At 55.0% G+C, this 22,776-nt stretch overlaps 2 protein-coding genes across 2 annotated transcripts in view; one reads left to right on the plus strand and one right to left on the minus strand.

Annotated features, from left to right (window-relative positions):
• Positions 1 to 77: 77 nt before the first annotated feature.
• Positions 78 to 11,817, plus strand: Nipal4 (NIPA like domain containing 4). The gene is made up of 6 exons (XM_069994032.1): positions 78 to 186; positions 3,052 to 3,291; positions 5,116 to 5,172; positions 5,686 to 5,776; positions 8,218 to 8,378; positions 9,175 to 11,817. The coding sequence occupies exons 1-6, from the start codon at positions 150 to 152 to the stop codon at positions 9,819 to 9,821; spliced, it is 1,233 nt and encodes a 410-aa protein (XP_069850133.1). The 5' UTR covers positions 78 to 149; the 3' UTR covers positions 9,822 to 11,817.
• Positions 11,818 to 15,130: 3,313 nt separating this feature from the next.
• The window catches only part of Adam19 (ADAM metallopeptidase domain 19), a 64,143-nt gene continuing 56,497 nt past the window's right edge, over positions 15,131 to 22,776 (minus strand). Inside the window, exons 17-23 of the mRNA XM_069993911.1 lie at positions 22,595 to 22,672; positions 22,281 to 22,389; positions 20,731 to 20,875; positions 20,392 to 20,476; positions 19,888 to 20,112; positions 17,927 to 18,079; positions 15,131 to 17,583 (exon numbers count right to left, since the gene is read on the minus strand). Coding sequence (XP_069850012.1) covers positions 17,530 to 17,583; positions 17,927 to 18,079; positions 19,888 to 20,112; positions 20,392 to 20,476; positions 20,731 to 20,875; positions 22,281 to 22,389; positions 22,595 to 22,672 — 849 coding nt within the window. The 3' untranslated portion in view covers positions 15,131 to 17,529. The remainder of the gene's footprint in view (positions 17,584 to 17,926; positions 18,080 to 19,887; positions 20,113 to 20,391; positions 20,477 to 20,730; positions 20,876 to 22,280; positions 22,390 to 22,594; positions 22,673 to 22,776) is intronic.

Here is a 22,776-nt window from a genome sequence, read left to right on the forward strand (position 1 = left end):
GGGCGCGGCCGGCGCTCGGCGGCCTGACCCCCGCCGTCCAGCCCCGCCGGAGCCGCCGCCGCCGCCGCCAAGCCCGGAGCCGGGCGCCGCGCGCCCGCGCCCCGTCCCGTCCCCGCCCGGCCCGGCCCGGCGCCCACCCGGGGAGGCCCATGGAGCTGCGGGTCCGCAACGCCAGCTGCGAGAACGGTGGGTGCGGGGCGGGGGAAGGAAGGGGGGAGGGGAGGGGGTCAGAGGACAGGGGAGGGGGTCAGGGAGGAGGGGAGGGGGTCAGAGGATAGGGGACAGGGGAGGGGGTGGGGGGGAGGGGGTCAGAGGACAGGGGAGGGGGTCAGGGGGGAGGGGAGGGGGTCAGAGGACAGGGGAGGGGGTCAGGGGGGAGGGGAGGGGGTCAGAGGACAGGGGACAGGGGAGGGGGTGGGGGGGAGGGGAGGGGGTCAGAGGACAGGGGAGGGAGTGGGGGGGGGAGGGGAGGGGACCGGGCTCAGACCCACTTGTTAGACCTTCAAGGGGTGGCATCCATGCTGAGGGGGGAGGGCTGCCTGGGAGTTGGGGTGTCAGGATCTGAGTACCTGCACACACCTGGCTGGCTGTCCCCCGGGACCCAGGAGCGAGGGGCTCAGAGACTCACACACACACATTCACACACAGACACACATTCACACACAGACACACTCACACTCACACACATGCATTCACACACACACTCACACTCACACACACATCACACTCTCACACACACACTCACACACACACACTCACACACACACACACACACTCACACACTCACACACACACACCCTCCCCATAACAAGCTCACTCTGTCAGATCCTAACTACTCAGGAGGCTGCGATCTGAGGCGCACAGTTCCAAGCCCCCAGGCTTGAAGATGAGCTCTTCCTCAAGGCCTGGCCCGCACGCCCTGGCTTCCTCTTGGACATAACTCTAGGAAGGAGGCCCGACCCTGTGCTGGGACGGTGGGGACTCAGGCAGGGCCCCGATCTGCCCAGGGAGACAGTGGGGGATCAGCAGACGCCGCGGCCCCTGTGCTGCGAACCTCTATGCCCCGCCTCCCTGCTCTGCTTCGCTCTTTCTTCTATTTTACTTTATTGCCGGTCCTGGGGCTTGAACTTGGGACCTAAGCGCAGTCCCTGAGCTTCTTTTGCTCAAGTCGTTGCCACTTGAGCCACGGTGCCATTTCTGGCTTTTTAGGTGAGAGAGTCTCACAGACTTCCCTGCCCAGGCTGGCTTTGAACCTCGATCCTCAGATCTCAGCCTCCTGAGCAGCTAGGATGACAGGCGCTTTTTTTTTTTCTTGCCCTGTCTGTTCTTTCCTGCTCCACCTCCATCCCGAGAGCTGCCTGGCAGTCGGCCGACTTCAGTGTCTTAGGCAAGCAAAGCATTCCAGTCTCACCCCCATCATGGTGGAGGGGTTCTGGTTTTGGAATATTCTGGAGAAGACAGGAATTGTTTGCCTACCATTTTTCAGATTAGTACCCCATTTCAGAACTGGGTTTCATTCAGTTATTGGGCCCTCTCCCTCCCTCCCTTCCTTCCTTTCTTCCTTCCCTCCCTCCCTCCCTCCTTCCTTCCTTGTCAGTACTGGGGATTGAACCCAGGACCTCAAGCTCTTTAGCTTTTTCACTCGGGGCTGGCATTCTACCACTTGAGCCACACACAGTTCCACTTTTGGAGCTTTTCCTGTCCAGGCTGCCTTTGAGCCTGGTCCTCAGATCACTTCCTTCTGAGTGTCTGGGATTACAGGAGCCACCATAGCGCCCGGATATTCTTTCCTGCGCCTTGTAAGGGAGCATGGAAGCAGAAGCAGAAGCCAGCCCTGGGCTTGGGCGAGGGCCGCGTCTAAGGCAACTGCCCTCCGTAGAGAAGCATCTGCAGGGATCGGGCCAGGGGCGCAGGCCTGGGCTCGGCTCTCCCTGGTCTCCTTCCTGCCTGGCTCTGGCTCATTTCCTGGGCCCAGGGATCTTCCCAGGTTTGGCTCTTGGGCCAGGAGGCGGGGCTGGCGGAACGGGAGTGAGCAGGACAGAACCAGTCTGATGAGCTGAGATGATGCCTTTAAAAAAGAAAATCTCGTCTCCCTCCCGGGTGTCAGCACAGCTCGCCTGCTGCAAAACAGAAGGTCCCCTGGCAGGTTCTGGACCCGTTTGTGGGACTCCAGCAAGTCTTTTCCTTTCAGAGTACCTCAGTTTCCCCAGCTGAAAGGAACAGGGTTGGACTGGCTGCGTGTGGGATGACTGTACTTTTTGGAAAACAAGTAGCACGAGGTTGGGGCTCCAGTCAGGCCTGAGGGGTCCCCGAATGGAGTCAGGAGCTGGGAGACCATGTGCCTAAGGCTGGGGGGGGGGGGGCGGAGGGCAAAGAGCAGGGGGAGGGGCCGGCCTGGTGGGGGAGGGCATGAGCAGCACAGTTGGGGCTCCAGAGTCAGACGGTGGTGTGTGTGTGTGTGTGTGTGTGTGTGTGCACCCTCACACCCCCGTGCCCACACGTGGGGAATGGGGTTTGTGGGCATTGCAGGTTTGACAGGTTGTGGTGAGAGTTGGATGTGTGCTTAGCAATAAAGCACTTAGCCAAAGGCAGATCTTAGTGAATGCTAATGATTGTGTGGCGTTTGGGCTGTGTGTGTGTGTGTGTGTGTGTGTGTGTATGGTTGTGTATCTGTTCTTGCAGACATGAAAGCCTAGAGTCTGAAATAGGGGCCAATTTCAAGATTTATGTGTGTGTGTGTGTGCACATGCACGTGCACGTGTGCCAGTCCTATGGCTTGAACCCTGGGCCTGGGCGCTGTCCCTGAGCTCTTCAGCTCAAGGCAAGCGCTCTACCACTCAAGCCACAGCGCCACTTCTGGTTTTCTGGTGGTTCATTAGAGATAAGAGTCTCACGGACTTTCCTGCCCAGGCTGGCTTTGAACCACAATCCTCAGATCTCAGCCTTCTGAGTAGCTAGGGTGCCAGGTGTAAGCCAGCGGCCTGTGGCTCACACGTCTTAAAACACACTCACGTCCCCCGTGGGACTCTCTCCCGCCGCCTCCCCTTCCAGGTTCCCTGATCAGCCTCTACTGCTCTTCTCAAGAAGTCCTGTGCCAGATCGTGGGCAGCCTGAGCCCCGAGGCGCCCAGCAATGCCACGGCGGTCAGCTGGCAGGAGAGGATCAGGAAGAGCTATGGCTTCTACATCGGCGTGGGCCTGGCCTTACTCTCCTGCCTTCTCATCGGGAGCAGCGTCATCCTCAAGAAGAAAGGCCTCATCCGCCTCGTGGCCACGGGCTCCACTCGGGCAGGTAGGCTCCTTGGGGGGCATGGGGCGCAGGGCTGGGGAGCCCCCTGCGCTGGAGGAAGGCGTGGCTGGGTGCTGACTTCCCTTGGCAAGCTCGCGCACCGTCCCAGGTGCCAGGGATGGCTGAGAACTGCGGGGAGATGAGGGAAAGCCTCAGGACGCAGAGTTAGCAGCCGGCAGCTCAGGTCTGGCTTGATTCCTCCCCTCCTCCCAGCCCAGGCAAGTCCTGACACCACCCTAAGACAGGAGCGCAGCATCTTCCCCCAGATCTTCACGAGCCCCATTGCCCTGAGCTACACTGGGAAGCACTGGGTACCCGCGAGGAACTTGGGGTGTTGGGAAAGGGGAAGTGGATCCTTGAAATGGGTGTGTAGCAGTTCAGAGGAAAAGAATCTTTTTTTTTTTTTTTTTGGTTGCTTATGGGGTTTGAACTCAGGGCCTGGGCGCTGTCCCTGAGCTCTTCAGTTCAAAACTAGCTCTCTACCACTCGAGCCACAGTGCCACTTGTGGTTTTCTGGTGGTTCATTGGAGATAAGAGTCTCACGGACTTTCTTGCCCAGGCTGGCTTTGAACCGTGATCCTCAGATCTCAGACTCCAGAGTAGCTAGGATGACAGGCGTGAGCCACCAGCACCCAGCGAGGAAAGGAATCTCATGGCCCAGAGTCCATCCATGGTTGTGAGGCGCTGGTGGCTCGCACCCAGTCCTAGCTACTCAGGAGGCTGAGAGCTGAGGATCAACAGTTTGAAAAACATAGGCCAGGCAGGAAGGTCTGTGAGACTGTGGCTCAAGTCGTAGAGCAAAAGAGCCCAGGCTAGGACTGGGAATGTGGCTCAGAGCCCCAGGTTCGATTCTTCAGTACAACAGAAACAGAAAAAAGCTGGAAGTGGCGCTGTGGCTCTAGTGGTAGAGTGCTAGCCTTGAGCCAAAGAAACTCATAGACAGTGCCTAGGCCTACCATTTTTCAGATTAGTACCCCATTTCAGAAATGGGTTTCATTCAGTCATTGGGTCCTCTCCCTCCCTCCCTCCCTCTCTCCCTCCCTCCCTCCCTTCCTTCCTTCCTTCCTTCTTGTTCTTTCTGTACTGGGGCTTGCACTCAGGGCCTGAGCACTGTCCCTGACCTTCTTTTTGCTCAAGTCTAGCATTCTACAACTTCCACTTTTCTGGTGGTTCACTGGAGATAAGTCTCACAGACTTTCACACCTGGGCTGGCTTTGAACTGAAATCCTCAGGTCTCAGCCTCCTGAGTAGCTAGGATTATAAGCATGAGCCACTGGTGTCTATCAAATGAATGAATTGTTAAAGGGACAAGAGTAGAACTTACTAGCCAGTAAGAACGCCACCATTTCATTCGATGGAAGAGGACAGTGGCTTTGAGTGGGTGCTGGCAGAGGAGTGGATCCATTTGAGGTCTTTCTGGAGACAGATCCACAGGCAGGCCTTAATACACGTGGAAGCGCCCTTTACTGTGTTTTCGTTTAGCTCCAAGTAAGCAGGGAATATTTCATACCAAAAGTTGAGCCAAGTATGGTGGCCCAGGCCTGTAGTTCTTGCTCCTCAGGAGGTGGAGGAGGAGAATCTCAGTTCGAGGCTAGCCCATGCAACATGGTGGTTCCAGTTAAGACCAAGACTGGGGGTGTCTGTGAGAGACTTAAGAGGTGTCAGGGAAGCAATCCATACACAACTGAGCTTGGAGGACTGGTGTGAGCCGTGGCCAAGGAGCAGAGCACTGTCTATGGAGCTCTTCGGTGACACGTAGAGATCCAGAAGTCAGAGAGCCCGAGAGAGCATGGCGGCCCTCTAACTCTCCATCCCTTCCCTCCACAGTGGACGGCGGCTATGGGTACCTGAAGGACGCTATGTGGTGGGCCGGATTCGCCACCAGTAAGTGGCATCTTTGGGCACCGGAAGTGGTGGTGTGTTGACTGCAGGGTTGGGAGGGCCGGCTTGAACTCGGGGCCTGGGCGCTGTCCCTGAGCTCTTTTGCTCAAGGCGAGCGCTCTACCACTTGGAGCTGCAGCTCCACTTGCAATTTCTGACTGGTTCATTGGAAATAAGAGTCTCCCAGGGACTTTTCTGCCCTAGCTTCGAACCACGATCCTCAGATCTCAGCCTCCCGAGAAGCTAGCATGACAGGCCTGGGCCCCCTGAGCCTAGTGGATGTGAGATCTCAAGTTTGCTCAGATCTCACACCCACTTGCCCTCTGCCCCTTCCCTGTCGTCTCTGGCTCCTGGTTTCTGGTAGAAATGACTAGTCCCTGTGGACGGCAGGCATGCACTACCAGTTGGCTTTGGGATTGGGGTCTTGAGCAGAGCTGGGGTTCGCCAATCGGCGTGAGCTGTGCGTGGCAGGTGTGGGGTGCTATGGACTCCACCCCCCCTCTCTTCCGCTCTTAGTGTCGGCTGGAGAAGTCGCCAACTTCGGGGCCTACGCGTTTGCGCCTGCGACGGTCGTCACACCGCTGGGAGCGCTGAGTGTCCTCATAAGGTTTGTGTCCGCCCTCGGCCAGCCAGGCCTGGGGGCGGGGCGGGGGGGGGCATTCAGGCATCTGGACAGGTCCCACCCCTCGGGAAGATGAGCCACAGAGGGGCAGCCAAACCCAAACCTGTCACCCAACCGCCACCAGGCTGAGCGTCTCCGAGGAGACTTTGTATATGCTTTCCCCTTTGGCAGGAGAGTCCCAGATCAATTCTGCATGAGTTCTTGTTACTGTGGACCATCATGGACTGACTCCGAGCCTCTATTGTCCCCATCTCTAAAAGGGGAATGCTCTTCATGTCCCCCAGGGCAGGCGTGAACCAGACAAGGCCCCGATGTGTTTAAGGCAGAAAGAGCGCTAAAGAGTAACCAGGGCTGGCCCTAATTTTGGATGGCTGGCCAGGTGATCAGTTTCCAAGTCCTCTGATCTTCCTCGGCCGGCCTCACTCCAGACCATGAGAGCTCCCGCTACCGGGCCGAGATAAGCAGGTTCTCAGTGGAACCTCTGGCTTGCTATCCACAGTCTTAAGCCGTCTCTCACGTAACAACAAATGATAGGTTTGGGTTGTTTGTTTTTGTTTGTTTTGTCAGTCATGGGGCTTGAACTCTGGGCCTGAGAGCTGTCCCTCAGCTCTTCAGCTCAAGGCAAGCGCTCTACCACTTGAGCCACAGTGTCACTTCCGGTTTTCTGGTGGTTCATTGGAGATAAGAGTTTCACAGCTTTTCCTGCCCAGGCTGGCTTTGAACAGCAATCCTTAGATCTCAGCCTCCTGAGCAGCTAGGCTGACAGGCGTGAGTCACCAGCGCCTGGCTCAAATGATAGTTTTTAAAATAACTGATGCCAGAGCTGAGGATGTAGTTCAGTGGTTAAGTGATTATAGAAGGTCCAAGGCCTTAGATTGAATTTCTAGATTTAGTATAGATTTCTAGATTGAATTTGTGTGTGTGTGTGTGTGTGTGTGTGTGTGTGTGTGTGTGTCTGTGTGTAGACATAAAGTTGGGTATGGTAGCACATCCTGTAATCCCTGCTACTCAGGAGGTAGAGATAGGAGGATCATGGTTCAGCCTGGGTAGAAGTTAGCTTGTCATCCTATCTGAAAACCAACTAAAAGCAAAAGGACTCTGTGTGTGTGTGTGTGTGTGTGTTTGTGTGTGTGTGTGTGTGTGTGTGTGACTCAAGTGGGAGAGTATTTAACTATCAACGATGAGGCCCTGAGTTCAATCCCCAGGGCTGCCATACAGACACACACACACACACACACACACACACACAAACACACACACACAAACACACACACACACACACACACCAAAGAAAGAAAAGAACTGATATATATTATATTCATGCACCTCTCACATTCTTATTCCTGCCAAGCTGCAAAACCCAGAACCTATTCCTCTGTGGGTTGGATCCTCAGGCCACAGTGAAGGAGGCTTTGGTTTGGAGGATTAACCTTGGAACCTTGATAAATCACAACCAAGCACAGCCAGTGCCCATGACTTCTTGGTTAACAACATTTACACAGTCAGAACCATGGTTCACCCCGCACGATGCTGTGTGATCAGTCTGACATGGTTGTGGATTCCCGCTTCTCTCATCTATACCATAGGGGTCGTCCATCTCCACTGACTCTTCACAAAGAAGTCTTTTTGGGATTTTTGGTTGTGGAACTTGAACCAAGGGCCTGGGTGCTGTCCCTGAGCTCTTTCACTCAAGGCTAGCACTCTACCTTTTTGAGCCCCAACTCCACTTCTGGTTTTCTGGTGGTTCATTGGAGATAAGAGTCTCACAGACTTTCCTACCAGGGTAGGCTTTAAAGGGTGATCCTCAGATCTCAGCCTCCTGAGTAGCTAGGATGACAGGTGTGAGCCGCCGGCATCTGGCTCACAAAGTTTTGAGCTGTTAGTGAGGTAGTAAATGGAACGTTCTGGGTACCATGTTTGGTATGAGGTCTACAACTCTCATTGTGGTTGCTTAGATGGGAATATCAAACAGAAGTGGAAAGAGGTTTGTCTTGTGACCCAAGGGGACAGAATTGGGACAAGGAAGAAAAACTGCCAGAAGATAGGTAGGTAGGTAGGTAGGTAGATAGATAGATAGATAGATAGATAGATAGATAGATAGATAGATAGATAGATAGATAGATAGACAGACAGATAGACAGATAGATAGACAGACAGACAAGAGGGAACCTCCACCCAGCCCTCCCTGCAGCTCACTTCGGTCTGAAAAGGGGTAAGCAATCCCTGCTGCCCTGGAACCCTCCCAGAAATGAGTTTCTATTTCAGCTGTTTAGGGGGGAAAAATAATCTAGAAAGGCTCCCATGCTAGAGAGGATTGAGCTCGGATCGGCTGTGTCTCACAAGTGCTTGCTCAACCCATGTTCCTTTGGGATACGGGCACAGGCGTGGGCTCCGGTAATCCCTCTCTTTCCCATGTCTACCCCCAGCGCTGTCTTCTCCTCCTATTTTCTGGGAGAGAGCCTGAACCTGCTGGGGAAGTTGGGCTGTGTGATCTGCATGGCGGGCAGCACCGTGATGGTGATTCATGCCCCGGAGGAAGCCAAGGTCACCACCGTCATGGAGATGGCTTCCAAGATGAAGGACACAGGTAGGCTTCAAGCAGCAGCACCTGGGAAAACCCTGGGGGGGAAGGGGGGACCGAACCCTGTGGGATATCTATTGGTCCATTGGGGGTCTGACCGCCTGCAGAGGTGAGCTGTGGAAAGGAAGTTGGTGGGCGAGTACTGTTTGCAAGGCTAGCTTAAAGGACTTCCTGACCGGACATCCAAAGATATCACTGATTGCTTATGAAGCACCAGGCACTGTTCTAAATATACATACATACATACATATATATAATATATATATATCCAAGTATGTAGATAAAACACATATAAGGGACCTTTGATGTCCTTTTATATGCTTTGTCTCATCCATCTCACCCAACAGTCCTACAAATATCACTGTTGTTGGTCTCTTTCAAATGAGGAAAGTGAAGCCTTGGGGGTTTAATAACTTCCCTGAGTTACAAAAAGTTCCAAGCCAGGCACCAGTGGCTCCTGCGTGTAATCTTAGCTATTCAGGAGGCTGAGATCTGAGGATAGTGGTCGAAAGCCAACCTGGGCCGGAAAGTTCATGAGTCTCCAGTTAACCACCAGAAAACTGGAAATGGTGCTGTGGCTCAAAATGGTAGAGCACTAACCTTGAGCGAAAAAGCTCAGGGACAGCACCCAGGCCCTGAGTTCAAGCCCCACAATCAAAAAAAGGAAAAAGGAAAAGTTTCACCACTGAGATAGTATTTCTATCTGACTTTGGAGCTACGTTCCCCGACCATTGGTGGTGGGGGGAGGGTGGAAAGAGAGGGGGTAATCCTACATGCTGTCCCCATCCCTCACTTCCGGAAGGGTTCATCGTGTTCGCTGTGTTCCTGCTGGTGTCCTGCCTGGTGCTCATCTTCATCGTCGCCCCTCGGTACGGACAGAGGAATATCCTCATTTACATCATCATCTGCTCCGTGATCGGCTCCTTCTCTGTGACAGCCGTCAAGGGGCTGGGCATCACCATCAGGAACTTCTTCCAGGGGCTGCCCGTCGTGCGGCATCCCCTCCCCTACATCCTGTCCCTCATTCTGGCCCTTTCCATCAGCACTCAGGTCAACTTCCTCAACCGGGCGCTGGACATTTTCAACACGTCGCTGGTGTTCCCCATCTATTACGTCTTCTTCACCACGGTGGTGGTGGTCTCCTCCATTGTGCTCTTCAAGGAGTGGCACACCATGACCGCCGTGGACATCGTGGGCACCTGCTCCGGCTTCGTCACCATCATCTTGGGGGTGTTCATGCTCCACGCTTTCAAAGACTTGGATGTGAGCCACACCTGTCTGCCGCACATGCGCAAACACCCGGCGGCCCCAGGGCCCGGCCCACAGCCAACCGCCGCCGCCGTGGTCGTCAGACTGGAAGACAAGAACGTCTTGGTGGACAATATCGAACTTTCCAGCAGCACCCCATCCCCGGAACAGAAGCCCAAAGTATTCACAATCCATTCGTAAAGCCGTGTACGGGGGTGAGGAGTCAGCGATGGCACCCATGGACCTCTCATGGCTGCCCACCCCGTGGCCAGTGGGCATGGCTCTTCTGGAGATGTTTATACCTCAACACTGTTTCTAGGGGAGAAGGAAAAAACAACAAAAATCCCTACCCAGTGAGTAGTGGGGGATGGAACTTTCTAGAATCACAGCCTCAGCGATCACATCCCCTCATTGATGTTGGAACCAGCAGGTCCCTGGACCCTCACCCTGTGCCTCACCTCGATACCATCTCTGTGTGGCTGGGAAGAAGATAGAATTTGACCCGTTGAATGTAGTACAGCCAAGAACTTCCCTGAGCTACTGGCATCAGGAACTTTCCCCACCCAGAGACAGACCTTCCGCGTGGGAGCCCCAGATGGGAGCAGATCTAGGGACCCAGAGAGGAAGATGATGTCAGCCGCCCCATCTCAAGGTGACTGTCCGTATCCAAAGGCCTCCCACCCTGCCCGATCCTCCTGGAGACAGAAAGAAGCCCCGATCTCAGCTGACCTTACTGTGAAAACCGCCTGATGTCTCAGGGAAGTTTCGCCCAGCCCCATTCCCTACCTGCTCCAGCCTGGTGGTCCGCCATCTTGGTGTTCATCCACCCCAATGCCTACACCGCCGTCTCTTCCAGTGTCTGTCCATCCCAAGGCGTCAGTTGGTGAGATGCGCATGCCATAACCTTAGAACGTCAGCTTTTGCTGACTGAGTCCCATGTGCCATGTTCTCTTCCCCTGGAGAGAGGACAATTTCCTTGCTTTTAAGAGTGGCCCGAGGCGGGAATCTGTAGCTCATGCCTGTAGTTCCCAGCTACTGAGGAAGCTGGGAGCTGAGGATCAAGTTCAAAGCCAGCCTGGGCAGAAAAGTATAGGAGTTTGTTCTCTCCAATTACAAAAAAAAAAAAAAAAAAAAAAAAGCTGGAAGTGGAGCTCAAGTAGCCAAAAAGCTAAGAGACAGCGCCCTGGCCTTGAGTTCAAGCCCGCATTACTGGCTCACACATCCCAAAGAGAGTCCAGATGCCAGGCTGGAATCTGGCCTGGAGTCTGGCATCACGCATCGTCCTTTCCCATCAACGTGTGATTTAGGGAGCCCAGGAGAAAGGTCAGGTGTGGCGGAAGGCAGCCGCAGGCTCACGCCGGGCTTCAGCCCGTGTGTGTGTGTGTGTGTGTGTGTGTGTGTGTGTGTGTGTGTGTGTGTAAAAGAGACAGAGAGGGACAGAGACAGAGACAGAGAAGGGATAAAGATCATCAGAAAGCCAGTGAGTAGGAAGGCTTGAATCTCGCCCCCCGCCCCCCCATGGAGTTCCCTGTCCACAGGTCAGATTCCCTCGGGAGCTGCAGCCAGGTGAACCCCGGGCGGGCTGGGCCCCGCTGTGTTCTCCCCCTTCCCCGCCCCGCTTCCCGTGAATGTGGATTTCCGTCTGCAACCGAAGTCAATGCAATGCATCAGAGCTTACGCATGGCGGGGACCCCGAGAGGGAACTCCAGGGTCCAGAATAAAAACTATCTTTCCCAGTAGGCGGACTCCATGCGCGTACCTCCACTGTGATCACGTAAGGAAAGCCAGCCCCGGATCTCCAGGAGAGCAGGTTGACCCTTCTGGAGTGTTCTACTCTTCTAACCTCACTACCGAGTTCCATGTGTCGTTCATACCTGGGCCCTCACCGAGCAGCACCTTGAACCCTTCCCAGATCCGCCAGGCATGCGCCGTACCTTCATTCCCAAGAAAAGGGGCTCAGAGACATTGAAGAGTTGGCCACGGTCACACAGCACAGAAGAGTTGCTATCTGGTTCTAAGCCCACCACGGTCACAATCACGAGGTCACAGTGGGCCTCCCCCCAAAAGGAAATCCCCCCCATTCCATAATCAAGCCCGACTTCCCATTAGATTATAGATACATTGTCTTGTAGATACAATGTAACGTTTCCACATGAGCTACTTGAGCAGGTCTAGATTTATCAAGTATCCGAAGTGACCCCACATAGTTGGCATTCATATGATGCTCAGTAATGTTATTCATTAATATATATGTGTTGTGTATATAATAACTATGTGCATTACAATTATGTATATATATGTATATAATACATATGTATTATGTATAACATACACACATTTGGCCTTGTAATAAGGGACACACGCCAGCTCCAAGTCCTTTTTTGCCTAAATTCTTTGGGGAGCAGTGTGGAAGCCCCTAGTCTGGGCCTTTCCAGCTCATAGGAGTTCACAGCACCGCTAAGTGTTTACACCAGCCAGCTTTCCACCCCGTATTAAGTGCATCAGGTACACTGGTGGCTCACGCCTGTAATCCCAGCTGCTCAGGAGGCTGAGCTGGGAGGGTCATGGCAGGAAGCCAGCCCAGGCCGACAAGTCAGAGACTGTCCTCTCCAATAATTAGCAAAAAGGCGGAAGCAGAGCTGGGTGTGGCTCAAGTAGTAGAGTGCCAACCTTGAGAGAGGAAAAAAAAGTGGAGTGAGTGTATAAAGGCCCCCAGTTCGAGCCCTGGCACCCCCACACAACAAGAGCGAGCGATCAGGTTTAGTTTGGCTCCTGGTTTCGGAGGTTCTGGTCTGTGGTTGCTTGGCTCCGTGGCTCTAGGTTTGTGATGGGAATGCCAGGCAGAGCGCAGCTCTGGCTAGGAAGTAGAGCCAGAATGAGGATGGGGGTGGCGGGGGAGGGGGGAGAGAAGAAGGTCCCCATCTTAAAAGTGTCCCCGCCTCCCAGTAGAGGCTCCTTGGGGACAGAACCTCCAAAATCTATGGGGGAAGGAAGCACAGCGAAGGTCCAGATGGCACAGGATTATTCCTGTCTGGACAGGAGACAGGAATAGAGACTCTGGAGAGACTAGTCTCCACACCCCCCCATTTCTGTGAAGATGAACTAAAGCAGTCCACATCAAGAAAAAGAGCATGGTAGGTTAGGGCACGGTGAGGCATGCCTTTAATCCCAGCCACTTGGGAAGTGGAGGCAGGAGGTTTGCAGATTCAAGGCAGACCCAGGTTATCCAATCTCAGAAAGAAAGAAACAGCAAATAAACTAAAAGGGCGGGCCTGTAGCTCCGTGGTGAGCAGCGGGCCCATCGAGTGCGAGGCCGCAGGTTCGGACCGCACTGCCACAGAAGTAAACAAGCGGCAGCAGAACTTCCAGTGTCTAGGCCGCTGCCACGGTGGCCCTCACTTCGTTACTCTCAGCCTCTGGATGGAGGTAGGGATTGAGAAAACAAAGGGCAGTTTTTTTTTCTTTTTGCTGGTTCTGGGGTTTGAACTCAGGGCCTGGGCGCTGTCCCTGAGCCTCTTTGTGCTCAAGGCTAGTGCTCTACCATTTGAGCCACAGCGCCGCTTCTGGCTTTTTCTGAGGAGTCTACTGGGAGAGAAGAGTCTCACAGACTTTCCTGCATTGGCTGGCTTCGAACTGGGATCCTCAGATCTCAGCCTCCTGAGTCACTAGGATTACAGGCGCGAGCTACCAGCGACTAGGAAGATTACTTTTATAGCACAGGTTTTGGGATCAAAGCCTAGCTCTCTGACCTCTGCCTACATCTTTTGGGTACGAACCTTAGCAATGAAATGAAGGGGAGAAATGAACTTCTCGGCTTCTTCCTAAAGGCACTAATGGAGGTTGGGCATGGTGGTGCATTCCTGCCATCCCAGCTACACAGGAGGTAGAGGTAGGAGAATCACAGTACAGGTTCCCCTGTCTGAAAAGCAACAGTAAGCAAATAAGGACTGGGGAACTGGCTGGTTCGAGGTGGGTAAAGAGCTTGCCTGGTAAGGAGTAAGGTCTCGAGTTCAAATTCCACCAACGCCAAAAATAAGATAAAGGCAATAGTACAGAAGATGAAAGGTACGATGTCCACGATCGTTCCGGTGTTTCGTGATCCAAGATCCAAATTACGCAGGCTGGCCTCTGTCTGGTGGGAAGCAAACAGCCCCCTCTGCTGGCCGTGGAGAAGCCTGGCTAGGGCTTGGCTGTGGCTCACAGTGCTAGAAGCATCCATGGTGGCCAGGGCAGGCTGCACTTTTGTTCCTGGAGGGACCTTTTTCTGAGAGGAAGTGGGCTCAGCAGTTAACCCTGTGCAGTCCGAGCAGTGGGACCCGCAAATAACTACAGGCAAGAAGGAGCTGCCACGCCAGAGAGCATTGCAAATGCGAATTCATTTTAATTAAATACAAACGAGGAAAAACGAAACAACAAAACAAGGAAACCCACAAGGCACCACGGCCCGTTCAAGTATTTTGCATAGATGTACAAATATTGTAAACAATTAAAAGTGGACGCGAGGAGAGCAAGTTTTCTATGCTAATCGCCTACACTGGAAAAAGAAAGACAAAGGAAATTCACATTGGTCTGGATCCTAGACATATCCGTACACATGGTGGGTGGGTGGGAAAAGGGGAGCTTTGGGGGGGTCCCCTTAGCTTGCTAAGCAGGCCCAGGGGCGCAATGATGAATGCATTGAACAAAATCACTACCGTTAGAACTGGTCCCAAGGGAAAAAAAAATAACAAAGATCCACGTGTTGCCTCTCCTATTTGCAACGAGCACACATCTGACCTGGCTCAGGAGCGCTGGACGGACAGACATCAGATCTCCATGCCTGCAGTGTCCCGTGTCACTGCTAAGTGGGAAGCCTGCAGGACGCCGATTTCACTCCTACAAAACAGACTGACATCCTCCCCCCACGCAGAGGGAACTCAGTGAAGTTTCCCTCCTCCAACCCCAGATCGGAGGCTTTCTAGAACTTGTCCTGGACAGTTATTTCTAGCCGTGGTCACATCTCTCCCCCCGCCCCCAGGCCTCTGCGGCCAGGCTTTGAGATGCCCGTGTATTTGGGCCAGGCTGGCTCTGGGTACCGCCTGCTTCAGGAATCCACCCCTGCCATCCTGGCCACTCAGGAGGCTGAGATCTGAGGCCCTCGGTTGGAAGCCAGCCTGGCAGGGAAGTCCTTGAGACTCTTATCTCCAATTAAGCACCAGAAAACCAGAAGCGGCGCTATGGCTCAAAGTGGTGGAGCGCTCACCTTGAGCAAGAGAGCACTCAGAGCCGTGAGTTCAAGCCCCATGACCGGCCAAAACTAAACTAAATCCCCTCCTATCCCCACGATGTTCCTGCCTTGGTCACCGTCCTCTAGAATAAAGTCTCCCTTTCCTGGAGTCCAGACATGTGTGCGCGTGACACTGTAGACTCGCACTGGTTGGGGGAAAAGATGGTGCAAAAAAGGGCGCTGTCCCTCCCACCCCAAGTTATCTCTGACCCGTGGAAAACACCCCCCCCCAACCCCACGGCCCCCTAAACAGAGCCAGGAGTGAGGCAGTGAATAGAACTCATTATCAAAAGTTCCCGATCTGATTCAAAAAACAGTATCATTTCACGGGACGAGGGACGCGTTAAAATAACGGCAAAGGAAAAGGAGAAGACGACACGGTCCACTTCCCGCTCCGGTTCTAGGGACAGTGGACTTCAGGGTCAGAAGAGTCGTACAAGCCAGGCACCGGTGGCTCACACCTGTCATTCCTAACCACACAGGAGGCTGAGATCCGGAGGACTGCGGTTCAAAAGACCGTCCACGTGGAAAAGGCCACAAGACTCTTATCTCCAATTTAACCGACAAAAAGCCAAGCCGGAGGTGTGGCTCAAGTGGTAGAGCACCAGCACAGTAAGCAAGCCGATTGAGGGCACAAGGGCTCTGAGCCCAGACCCTATTACTGGCAAGCAGACAGACAAACGGACAAGCGTCACGTGGTTATGATGGCTGTGGTTTTGTCATCAGAGAGAGAGAGAAAGAAAGAGAGAGAGAAAGAATGGCCACACCGTCCACAGGAGCATGTAGGGGTCCAGGGTTGGGCTGAAGCAGTTTCTTGTTGGCTTGGGGTGAGGGATTCCCTTTTCGGGGGCCCCAGCTCCAGCGTGAGGCTCTTTGGTGCAGTGTGCACACGCAGGGCTGTTTTCTGTGGAAATCAGAGCGTGGCCACATGAGTCACGGGCCCTCGGGGTCGGGACGCGTGCTGTCCTGAGGTCCGTCCGACCCCACTCCATGTCCGTGGCTCTGGTGCCCACCCCACACCCCCTTGCCCGCAAGCCCAGGTGACGTCCACCCAGCAGCAGTGTGCGGAGAGCTGGGAGGAGGCCCTGGGGAGGAGGATGGGGGCCAGAGGCTCGGCCGCCTCCTCACAACTGAGGTTTCCAAGCGTAAACAATTGCTCCCTGAAGGAGGTGAGGAGGGGGCGCCCCTGGAAGAAGTGGGTACTAAGCCACTCAGCACCTTTTTTTGGAGGGAGGGGTAGAGGCGGGAGATGGCCCTTCTGAGAGCAACCCCAGCTACTCTGTTGAAATGGCCCCCTTGAGCAGAGCACCGCGCAGCCTCCGCTCTGGACCCCCGAGCAGGGCGGACTCCTTGGGGAAACCGAGTCCACCATTGGCTCAGGGGTCTTTCGGGGAGGGAGGGTCAGGTAGGAGCTGTTGGAGAGAACGAGAGGGAGTGGATGGCAGAAAGCCTGCCTGGGAGCCCAGTGCTGCGGCTCCCGCCTGGAATCCCAGCCGCTCAGTAGGACGAGCTCTGAGGATCGCAGTCTGAAGGCCAGCCCGGGGGCGGGGAAAGTCTGCGAGACTCTGATCACCCATGAACCAGCAGCAAAAGAAGCCAGAAGCGGAGCTGTGGTGGACCGCCGGCCTTGAGCAAAAATATAAAGCTAAGGGACAGCGCCTAGGCCCTGAGTTCAAGCCCCAGTATCCCCGCACACCCACAGAAAAGCCTGATGGGGAGGTGGGGTGGAAGAGGGGCCCCCCAGGGAGCTGCGGCTCACCGCGGCCTCGAACCCACACCCCCAGAGACGTGTGCAGCCGCCTGGTTAGAAACAGGTCTGCCGTCCGCTCCGAGGGGGACAGAGACCTGCATCCGGTCAAGGAGCCCATCACGAGGGGTGCGGTCTCCCCTGTGCGTGCCGGGATGGCCACTGCCATCCCTGGGGGACCCCAGATGCGGGTTGGGGGTGTGTGTGTGTGAAGAACGCTCACCCCCCACGGGGCAGCCAGGCGCGGGGTCTGCTGGGCCAGCGCAGGACCTGCAGACCCCTGGGGCAGGGCGCGGCGCCCCGACGGCTCAGGGCCCACCCCACCGCACCACGGGAGGCTGGACGGCACGCGGCGGCCACGAAGCACGGGAGGACACGGAACGGAGTGGACACGGGACGGAGGGGACACGGGACGGAGGGACTGGCTACACGGCAACCTTTGGCATCGGCTCAGAGGAGGCCCCGGCCCGGGGCACCCCCTGCTGTCCACACCGCTTACAACAACTAGTACCTGTCAGCGTCGGACCCGCGGGAGGGAGGAGGGCGGGACGGGGAGGGGAGGGGACGGGGAGGGACGGGACTCAGCCACTGTGACCTCCTCTAGGTCCTGGGCGGCCTCTCCCGCCTGGCGCGGGCCGGGGCGGCTGGGCGGCCTCGGGCCGGTCCACGGCAGCCTCGCCACCCCCTGCCACGGGGCTCCCGGAGCTCTCCGGGCTGTGTATTGCACCGGGGGAATGGACGGACGGACGGATGGACGGACTGAGCGTTCCAGAATGTGACTCCGGGAGGCAGGAGGAGCTGGCTCCAAGGAGGCCACACAGACTTCACACCCAGATCCCGTGACTCTGGGATCCACTCGGCAACATCCGGCATCCTCGAGAAACTTCTAGGTGCTTCTAGATCTTGGAGCTGGTCATGGCTCCAGTCCTCTGGGATCGGTACTGGGGAAGCTGGAAGGGAAGAGAAGTGGGGGCTGAGTGTGTGTGTGTGTGTGTGTGTGTGTGTGTGTGTCCGTGTGTGTGTCCGTGTGTGTGTGTGTGTGTGTGTGTGTGTGTGTGTGTGTGTGTGTGTGTGTGTGTGTGTGTGTGATCGCTTCCAGTGCCATTTGGGGGAGGAAGATAAGAGTCAAGCCACGGGTGCGGCTCCATGTAAAGCGTCCATCACCAGGAGATCAAGTCCATACACCCAGGCATCCGGAAGCGACAGGCTCCCAGCTCTGGCTCTCCTTCTAGAAGTTTCCACCAGAGAAGTGCAACCACACACCGGTGCACCCCAGTGCCTCGGTGAACTCACCCTCGGGGCAGGAGCGATCAGAGGCTGGATCTGCGGGGGGCCGGCCGCAGGCGGCTGCAGGGCAGGGCCGCCGCCCGGCCTGGGGAAGGCCCTGCGGCCCGGCACCGGGTTGGCTGGGAGCGCCTTCTGGGGCGGCCGAGGCCTGGCGAAGTCCTGGAGAAAGAAAGAGGCCAGCACTGGAGGGGAACAGCCGCAGGAAATCAGAGGGGGAAAGCCACGGGCTGAACGGCCCCGCGTCTAACAGGAATGCAATCCTAGATGGGCAAGGGGCTGAGATCCAGGACTGCGGTTCAAAGCCAGCCCTGGCAGAAAAGTCCCAGAGACTATCTCTAAAATGAAGGTGGCGCAGTGGTAGAGCCCTTGCCTTGCATGCATGAGGCCCTGGGTTCGATTTCTCAGCACCACATAAGCAGGAAAAGCCGGAAGTGGTGCTGTGGCTCAAGTGGTAGAGCGCTCGCCTTGAGCTGTAGAGCTGAGGGACAGCGCCCAGGCCCAGAGTTCAGGCCCCATGACTGGCAAAACAAAAAACAGAACTGAAGCTGGGAGCCGGTGGCTCACGCCTGACATCCTAGCCCCTCAGGAGGCTGAGATCTGAGGATCGAGGTTCAAAGCCAGCCCAGGGAGGAAAGTCTGTGAGACTCTTATCTCCAATTAAACACTAGAAAACCAGAAGTGGCGCTGTGGCTCAAGTGTTAGAGCACTAGCCTTGAGGTGAAGAACTCAGGGACAGCGCCCAGGCCCAGAGTTCAAACCCCACAATCGACAATAATAATAATAATAATAATTCACACAATTTCTAACCCTCAGTACCACGTATGTGAGCAGGCTTAGAGATAATAAAGTCTTTAAAGAGCTGATTAAAATAAAATGTTTAGGAGCTGGGAATGTGGCTCAGTGGTAGAGTGCTTGCCTAGCATGCATGAAGCCCTGGGTTCCATTCCTCAGCACCACATACACAGGAGAAGCCAGAAGCGGTGCTGTGCTCACATGGTAGAGCGCTAGCCTTGAGCAAAAGCAGCTCAGGGACAGCTCAGGGACTTAATCTCAATTTTAAAAAAAATTATTAAAAAGAAAAGAAATTAGGCAGAATTCTATTATAATGGCATCAAACAGAGTAAGTGCAAGATGCGTGCACCGAAATCTATGAAATAATGTCAAAAGAAATGAAAGAATATATGAATAAATATCACAGCTCCATAAAAAAAATAAGACCACTGGGACAGGCCCTAATCCAATCTAGTGTCTTGGCAAGGAGGAAATGCTGGAGCCGGGCTGCGCAGTGAATTCCGGGCTGCAGAGCGTTGAGATTGTCTCAAGGAAAGAGCCAGAGGGAATCGGGGCCCAGTCAGGAAGGGTCAGGCGAGGACGAGGGAGACTTAGGAGAAACTCGCCCCGCCCGGCCGGGCTGTGGGCTGGCCGCCTCCAGCCTTCGCGAGCGTAAATGCACTCGTCCTGTGACGCTGTATGTAGTGGGCAGCCAGGGGTTCAAGACCCCAGCAACGCCCTTGTCCATACCGGGGACTCAGGCAGATGAGTCAGAGGTCCCACTGTCACCTCCCAGAAGTCCCGCCCGATGCACGGCCCCTTGGATGAGCAAGGCATCCATCAGTAAGACGAAGATGTCATGGGAGAGCTACAAAGAAGCGAGCTGGGATTTGGGGTGAGGGTGGGGGAGATCTCCCCCGGGGAGATGTGACATCCCGGATCCAGTGACGGGCAGAAGATGCCTGTCAGTGCACGTGGCACTTGCAATGGGGGTGAATTGGGGTAGAAAGTGGCTAATGGCGGGGGGAGGCTGCAGTTTGTGGGGGGCATGTGGAGGTGGGCACTTGGCTTCAATCATTGTACTACCCACCCCACTGTGAGCCCCCGGGATCCACCAAGTCCAACTCCACAGCTTCTGGCCCCTGGCCACACAAACCATGTCCCCCCGGGGCTCAGGCTTTCTGAGAAGAACTTACCTGGGCGAGGAGGCAGTTTGGGGCGGGGGGTGCAGGCCGGCTGGGGGGAGGCCCCCTGGAGGATTCCTTTCTCTGTACTTGAACCCCGGGGCTTGGGGAGCCCTTCGGCACCCTGTTCAGGTGTGCTGGCGGCGGGGCGGTGGGAGACTGGTCACGCAGGTAGTCGGGAGGGGGCCTGGGGGGAGGCTGGGAGGGCTTCCGGAAGATTTCCGGGGTGCTGCTCACCTGTTGTGCACGAGACAAGGAATACCTCAGGTGAAGAGTCCTCAGTGCTCTTAAGGGCTCAGGGTACCCTACATAGGAGTTCAGATGAAAAGTCCCGAGGGAGACAGGTGTGGTGGGCATGCCTGTAATCCCCGCCGCCGCTTCGGAGGTGATGATGAGGATTGTGGATCAAGGCCAGCCTGGGTCACGGTTATTAGCAAGACCTTTTCCTACCCCTCCCACATGGGCCGCATGGGCTCTTGGGAAAGTTGAGGAACCGCCACAGCACCAGGCCCTTACCTTCCGTTTGCCCTGGGGCGTCCGCAACTTGAAAGTTGGGTTGGCATGACCAGATCCACTGTTCTGGGACACCCTGAAGGGACAGCTGGAGAGAAGGAAGAGGGAGGAGATTGTGCAGCCCAGGGTGATGAAGATCATCTAGTAATGTCTGTCACTTAGAGAAGGATCATCTGTTCATGTCTGCCACAGCCACAGAATGTGGCACAAACAGAGAGGGCATTCTCTTTCCCTGGAGTAGACCCGCAACCACCAACTCTTTCACCAAATACTGTCAATAGACAGCTTTTCAACCTGGAAGAGGGGACCCCCCCCAAGTCCTTCCCAGCTCCCCGTTTTTACCTGAACTGTTGCCGCAGCTTGGAAGGAAGGGCCAAGGGCTGGAGCTGGCTCAGTTTGCTGTTCTGTCGGCAGCAGTGGCATATCAGCAGAAAGACTACCAGGACGAAGAGAGCAGAAAACACTCCAGCCACCACAGGCCCAGCACCTTCCAGAAACAGAACCCGAACAGGAGATTGACAAGCTGCTCCAGTGACAGCAAAACTATGTGTTCCCAACTCTTCAGAAACCTGATTCGCCTGTCATTTGTATGACTTGTTTTAGCTGACAAATTATGACTTATATCCTACGAGGAGCTTGAAGACCGGGCTCAATTTGTTTAGCTCGGGCCTTATAAATAAGAAACCATTACAGCTATTTCTGTTTAACTGGGGGCGATTCTCTTTTGGGATAAGCAGTTCAAGTTCTATCCTTCAGCACTAGTTTTCACCCTGAATCAGGATCTTCCTGGACAGGACAAGATTAAACTCTGTGTGTGTATGTGTGTGTGTGTGTGTGTGAGAGAGAGAGAGAGAGACAGAGACAAAGACAGAGACAGAGAAAGAGAGACAGAGAGAGACTGAGACTCATTCAATACTATAACCCTCAATTTTCACTCCCCATTTCCCATTTGGTTCCATTAAAACGTTATCTTTTCTTCCCTAATAATCAGTTTAAGAAAAGTAACAAAGTCTGTTTAAACCAACCAGACTCGTGTGTGTGTGTGTGTGTGTGTGTGTGTGTGTGTGTGTGTGTGTGTGTGTGTGTGGTGTGTGTGTGTGTGTGTGTGTGTGTGTGAACTGTAGCTTGAACTCAGAGCCTGGGAACTGCCCCTTAGCTTTTCCACTCAAGGCTGAAATTCTACCACTTGAGCCACAGCTCTATGGCTTTTTGGTAGTTAATTGTAGGTAAGTGTCTCACAGACTTTTTTGCTGGGCTGGCTTTGAACTGTGAGCCTCACATCTCAGCCTCCTGGGATGGCATAAACCATCAGTGCTTGGATATTTCTAAATGCTTTATAGGGTTTCTTCCCCCAAAGCCCCAATCCTCTGTGTTTAAAGAACTTTAGTACTATGAAGAACGAAAAACATGTTGGGTGCTGGTGGCTCACACCTGTCATCCTAGCTACTTAGGCGGCTGAGATCTGAGGATCATGGTTCAAAGCCAGCCCAGGCAGCAAAGTCTGCGAGACTCTCCAATTAACCATTAGAAAATCAGAAGTAGCACCGTGGTAGAGCACTCACATTGAGAAAAAAAGCTTGAGTTCAAGACCTATGACCGGCAAAAAGGAAAGAAAAAAGAAAAAAAAATGGAAGCGACAGGCTTTGACATGCAGCGACTTCTCACTAACAACCTGCCAGGCGTTTCTGTGCCTTTGTTCATCTTACCAACCCCAAACGCCTCAGGCCCCTGATTTCCAAGCGCCCCCGGAATGACCAGTTACCACCTCACACCCCCAAAAGAAGTGTGGCTATGCCATGACCTCGGGTCCCCCTGAATTCCCTCGCAACTAAGTGAGAGAGACCCAGCCGGGCTCCCACGCGGCTGCCGCCCCCCAGACGGCCCGCACTCACTCGCGGGGGGCATGGGCCCACTGTCGATGCTCCCTCCATGGCCGGGGGTGTTACAGAAGGGGGGCGCCCAGCCCCTGAAGCAGTGGCAGTTTTGGTTGTTGTTACACACCTAGAACGAGGGGAAGGCAGAGGTGTCAGCACCTTGGAGAGCTCCAGCCTCCCTCCAGCCTGCCCCCCGGGACACCAGCACCCCGCAGCCCGCTCCCCAGGATACCAGCACCCCACAGCCTGCCCCCTGGGACACCAGCACCCCGCAGCCTGCCCCCCGGGACACCAGCACCCACAGCCCCCCCCCCCAGGACCGGTCTACCTACCCCGTGACCATTGCATTTCTTTTCGCAGTTTTCGGCGTCAAAGAAGGAGGCGTTTCTGCACTGACCATCGAAGCAGATCTGCGGGGGACACGGGAACAAGAAGAGTCTTCAGGGCGCTGGTGCGAATCAGGACCTTAGAGTTCGCGCTTCCGATGCACGGGAGGAAGTCACTGAGCTCTTAT

Source organism: Dipodomys merriami, unplaced genomic scaffold (assembly GCF_024711535.1).
Source record: "Dipodomys merriami isolate MVZ:Mamm:240054 unplaced genomic scaffold, mDipMer1.0.p SCAF_44, whole genome shotgun sequence".
In the NCBI taxonomy this organism is placed as follows: Eukaryota; Metazoa; Chordata; class Mammalia; order Rodentia; family Heteromyidae; genus Dipodomys; species Dipodomys merriami.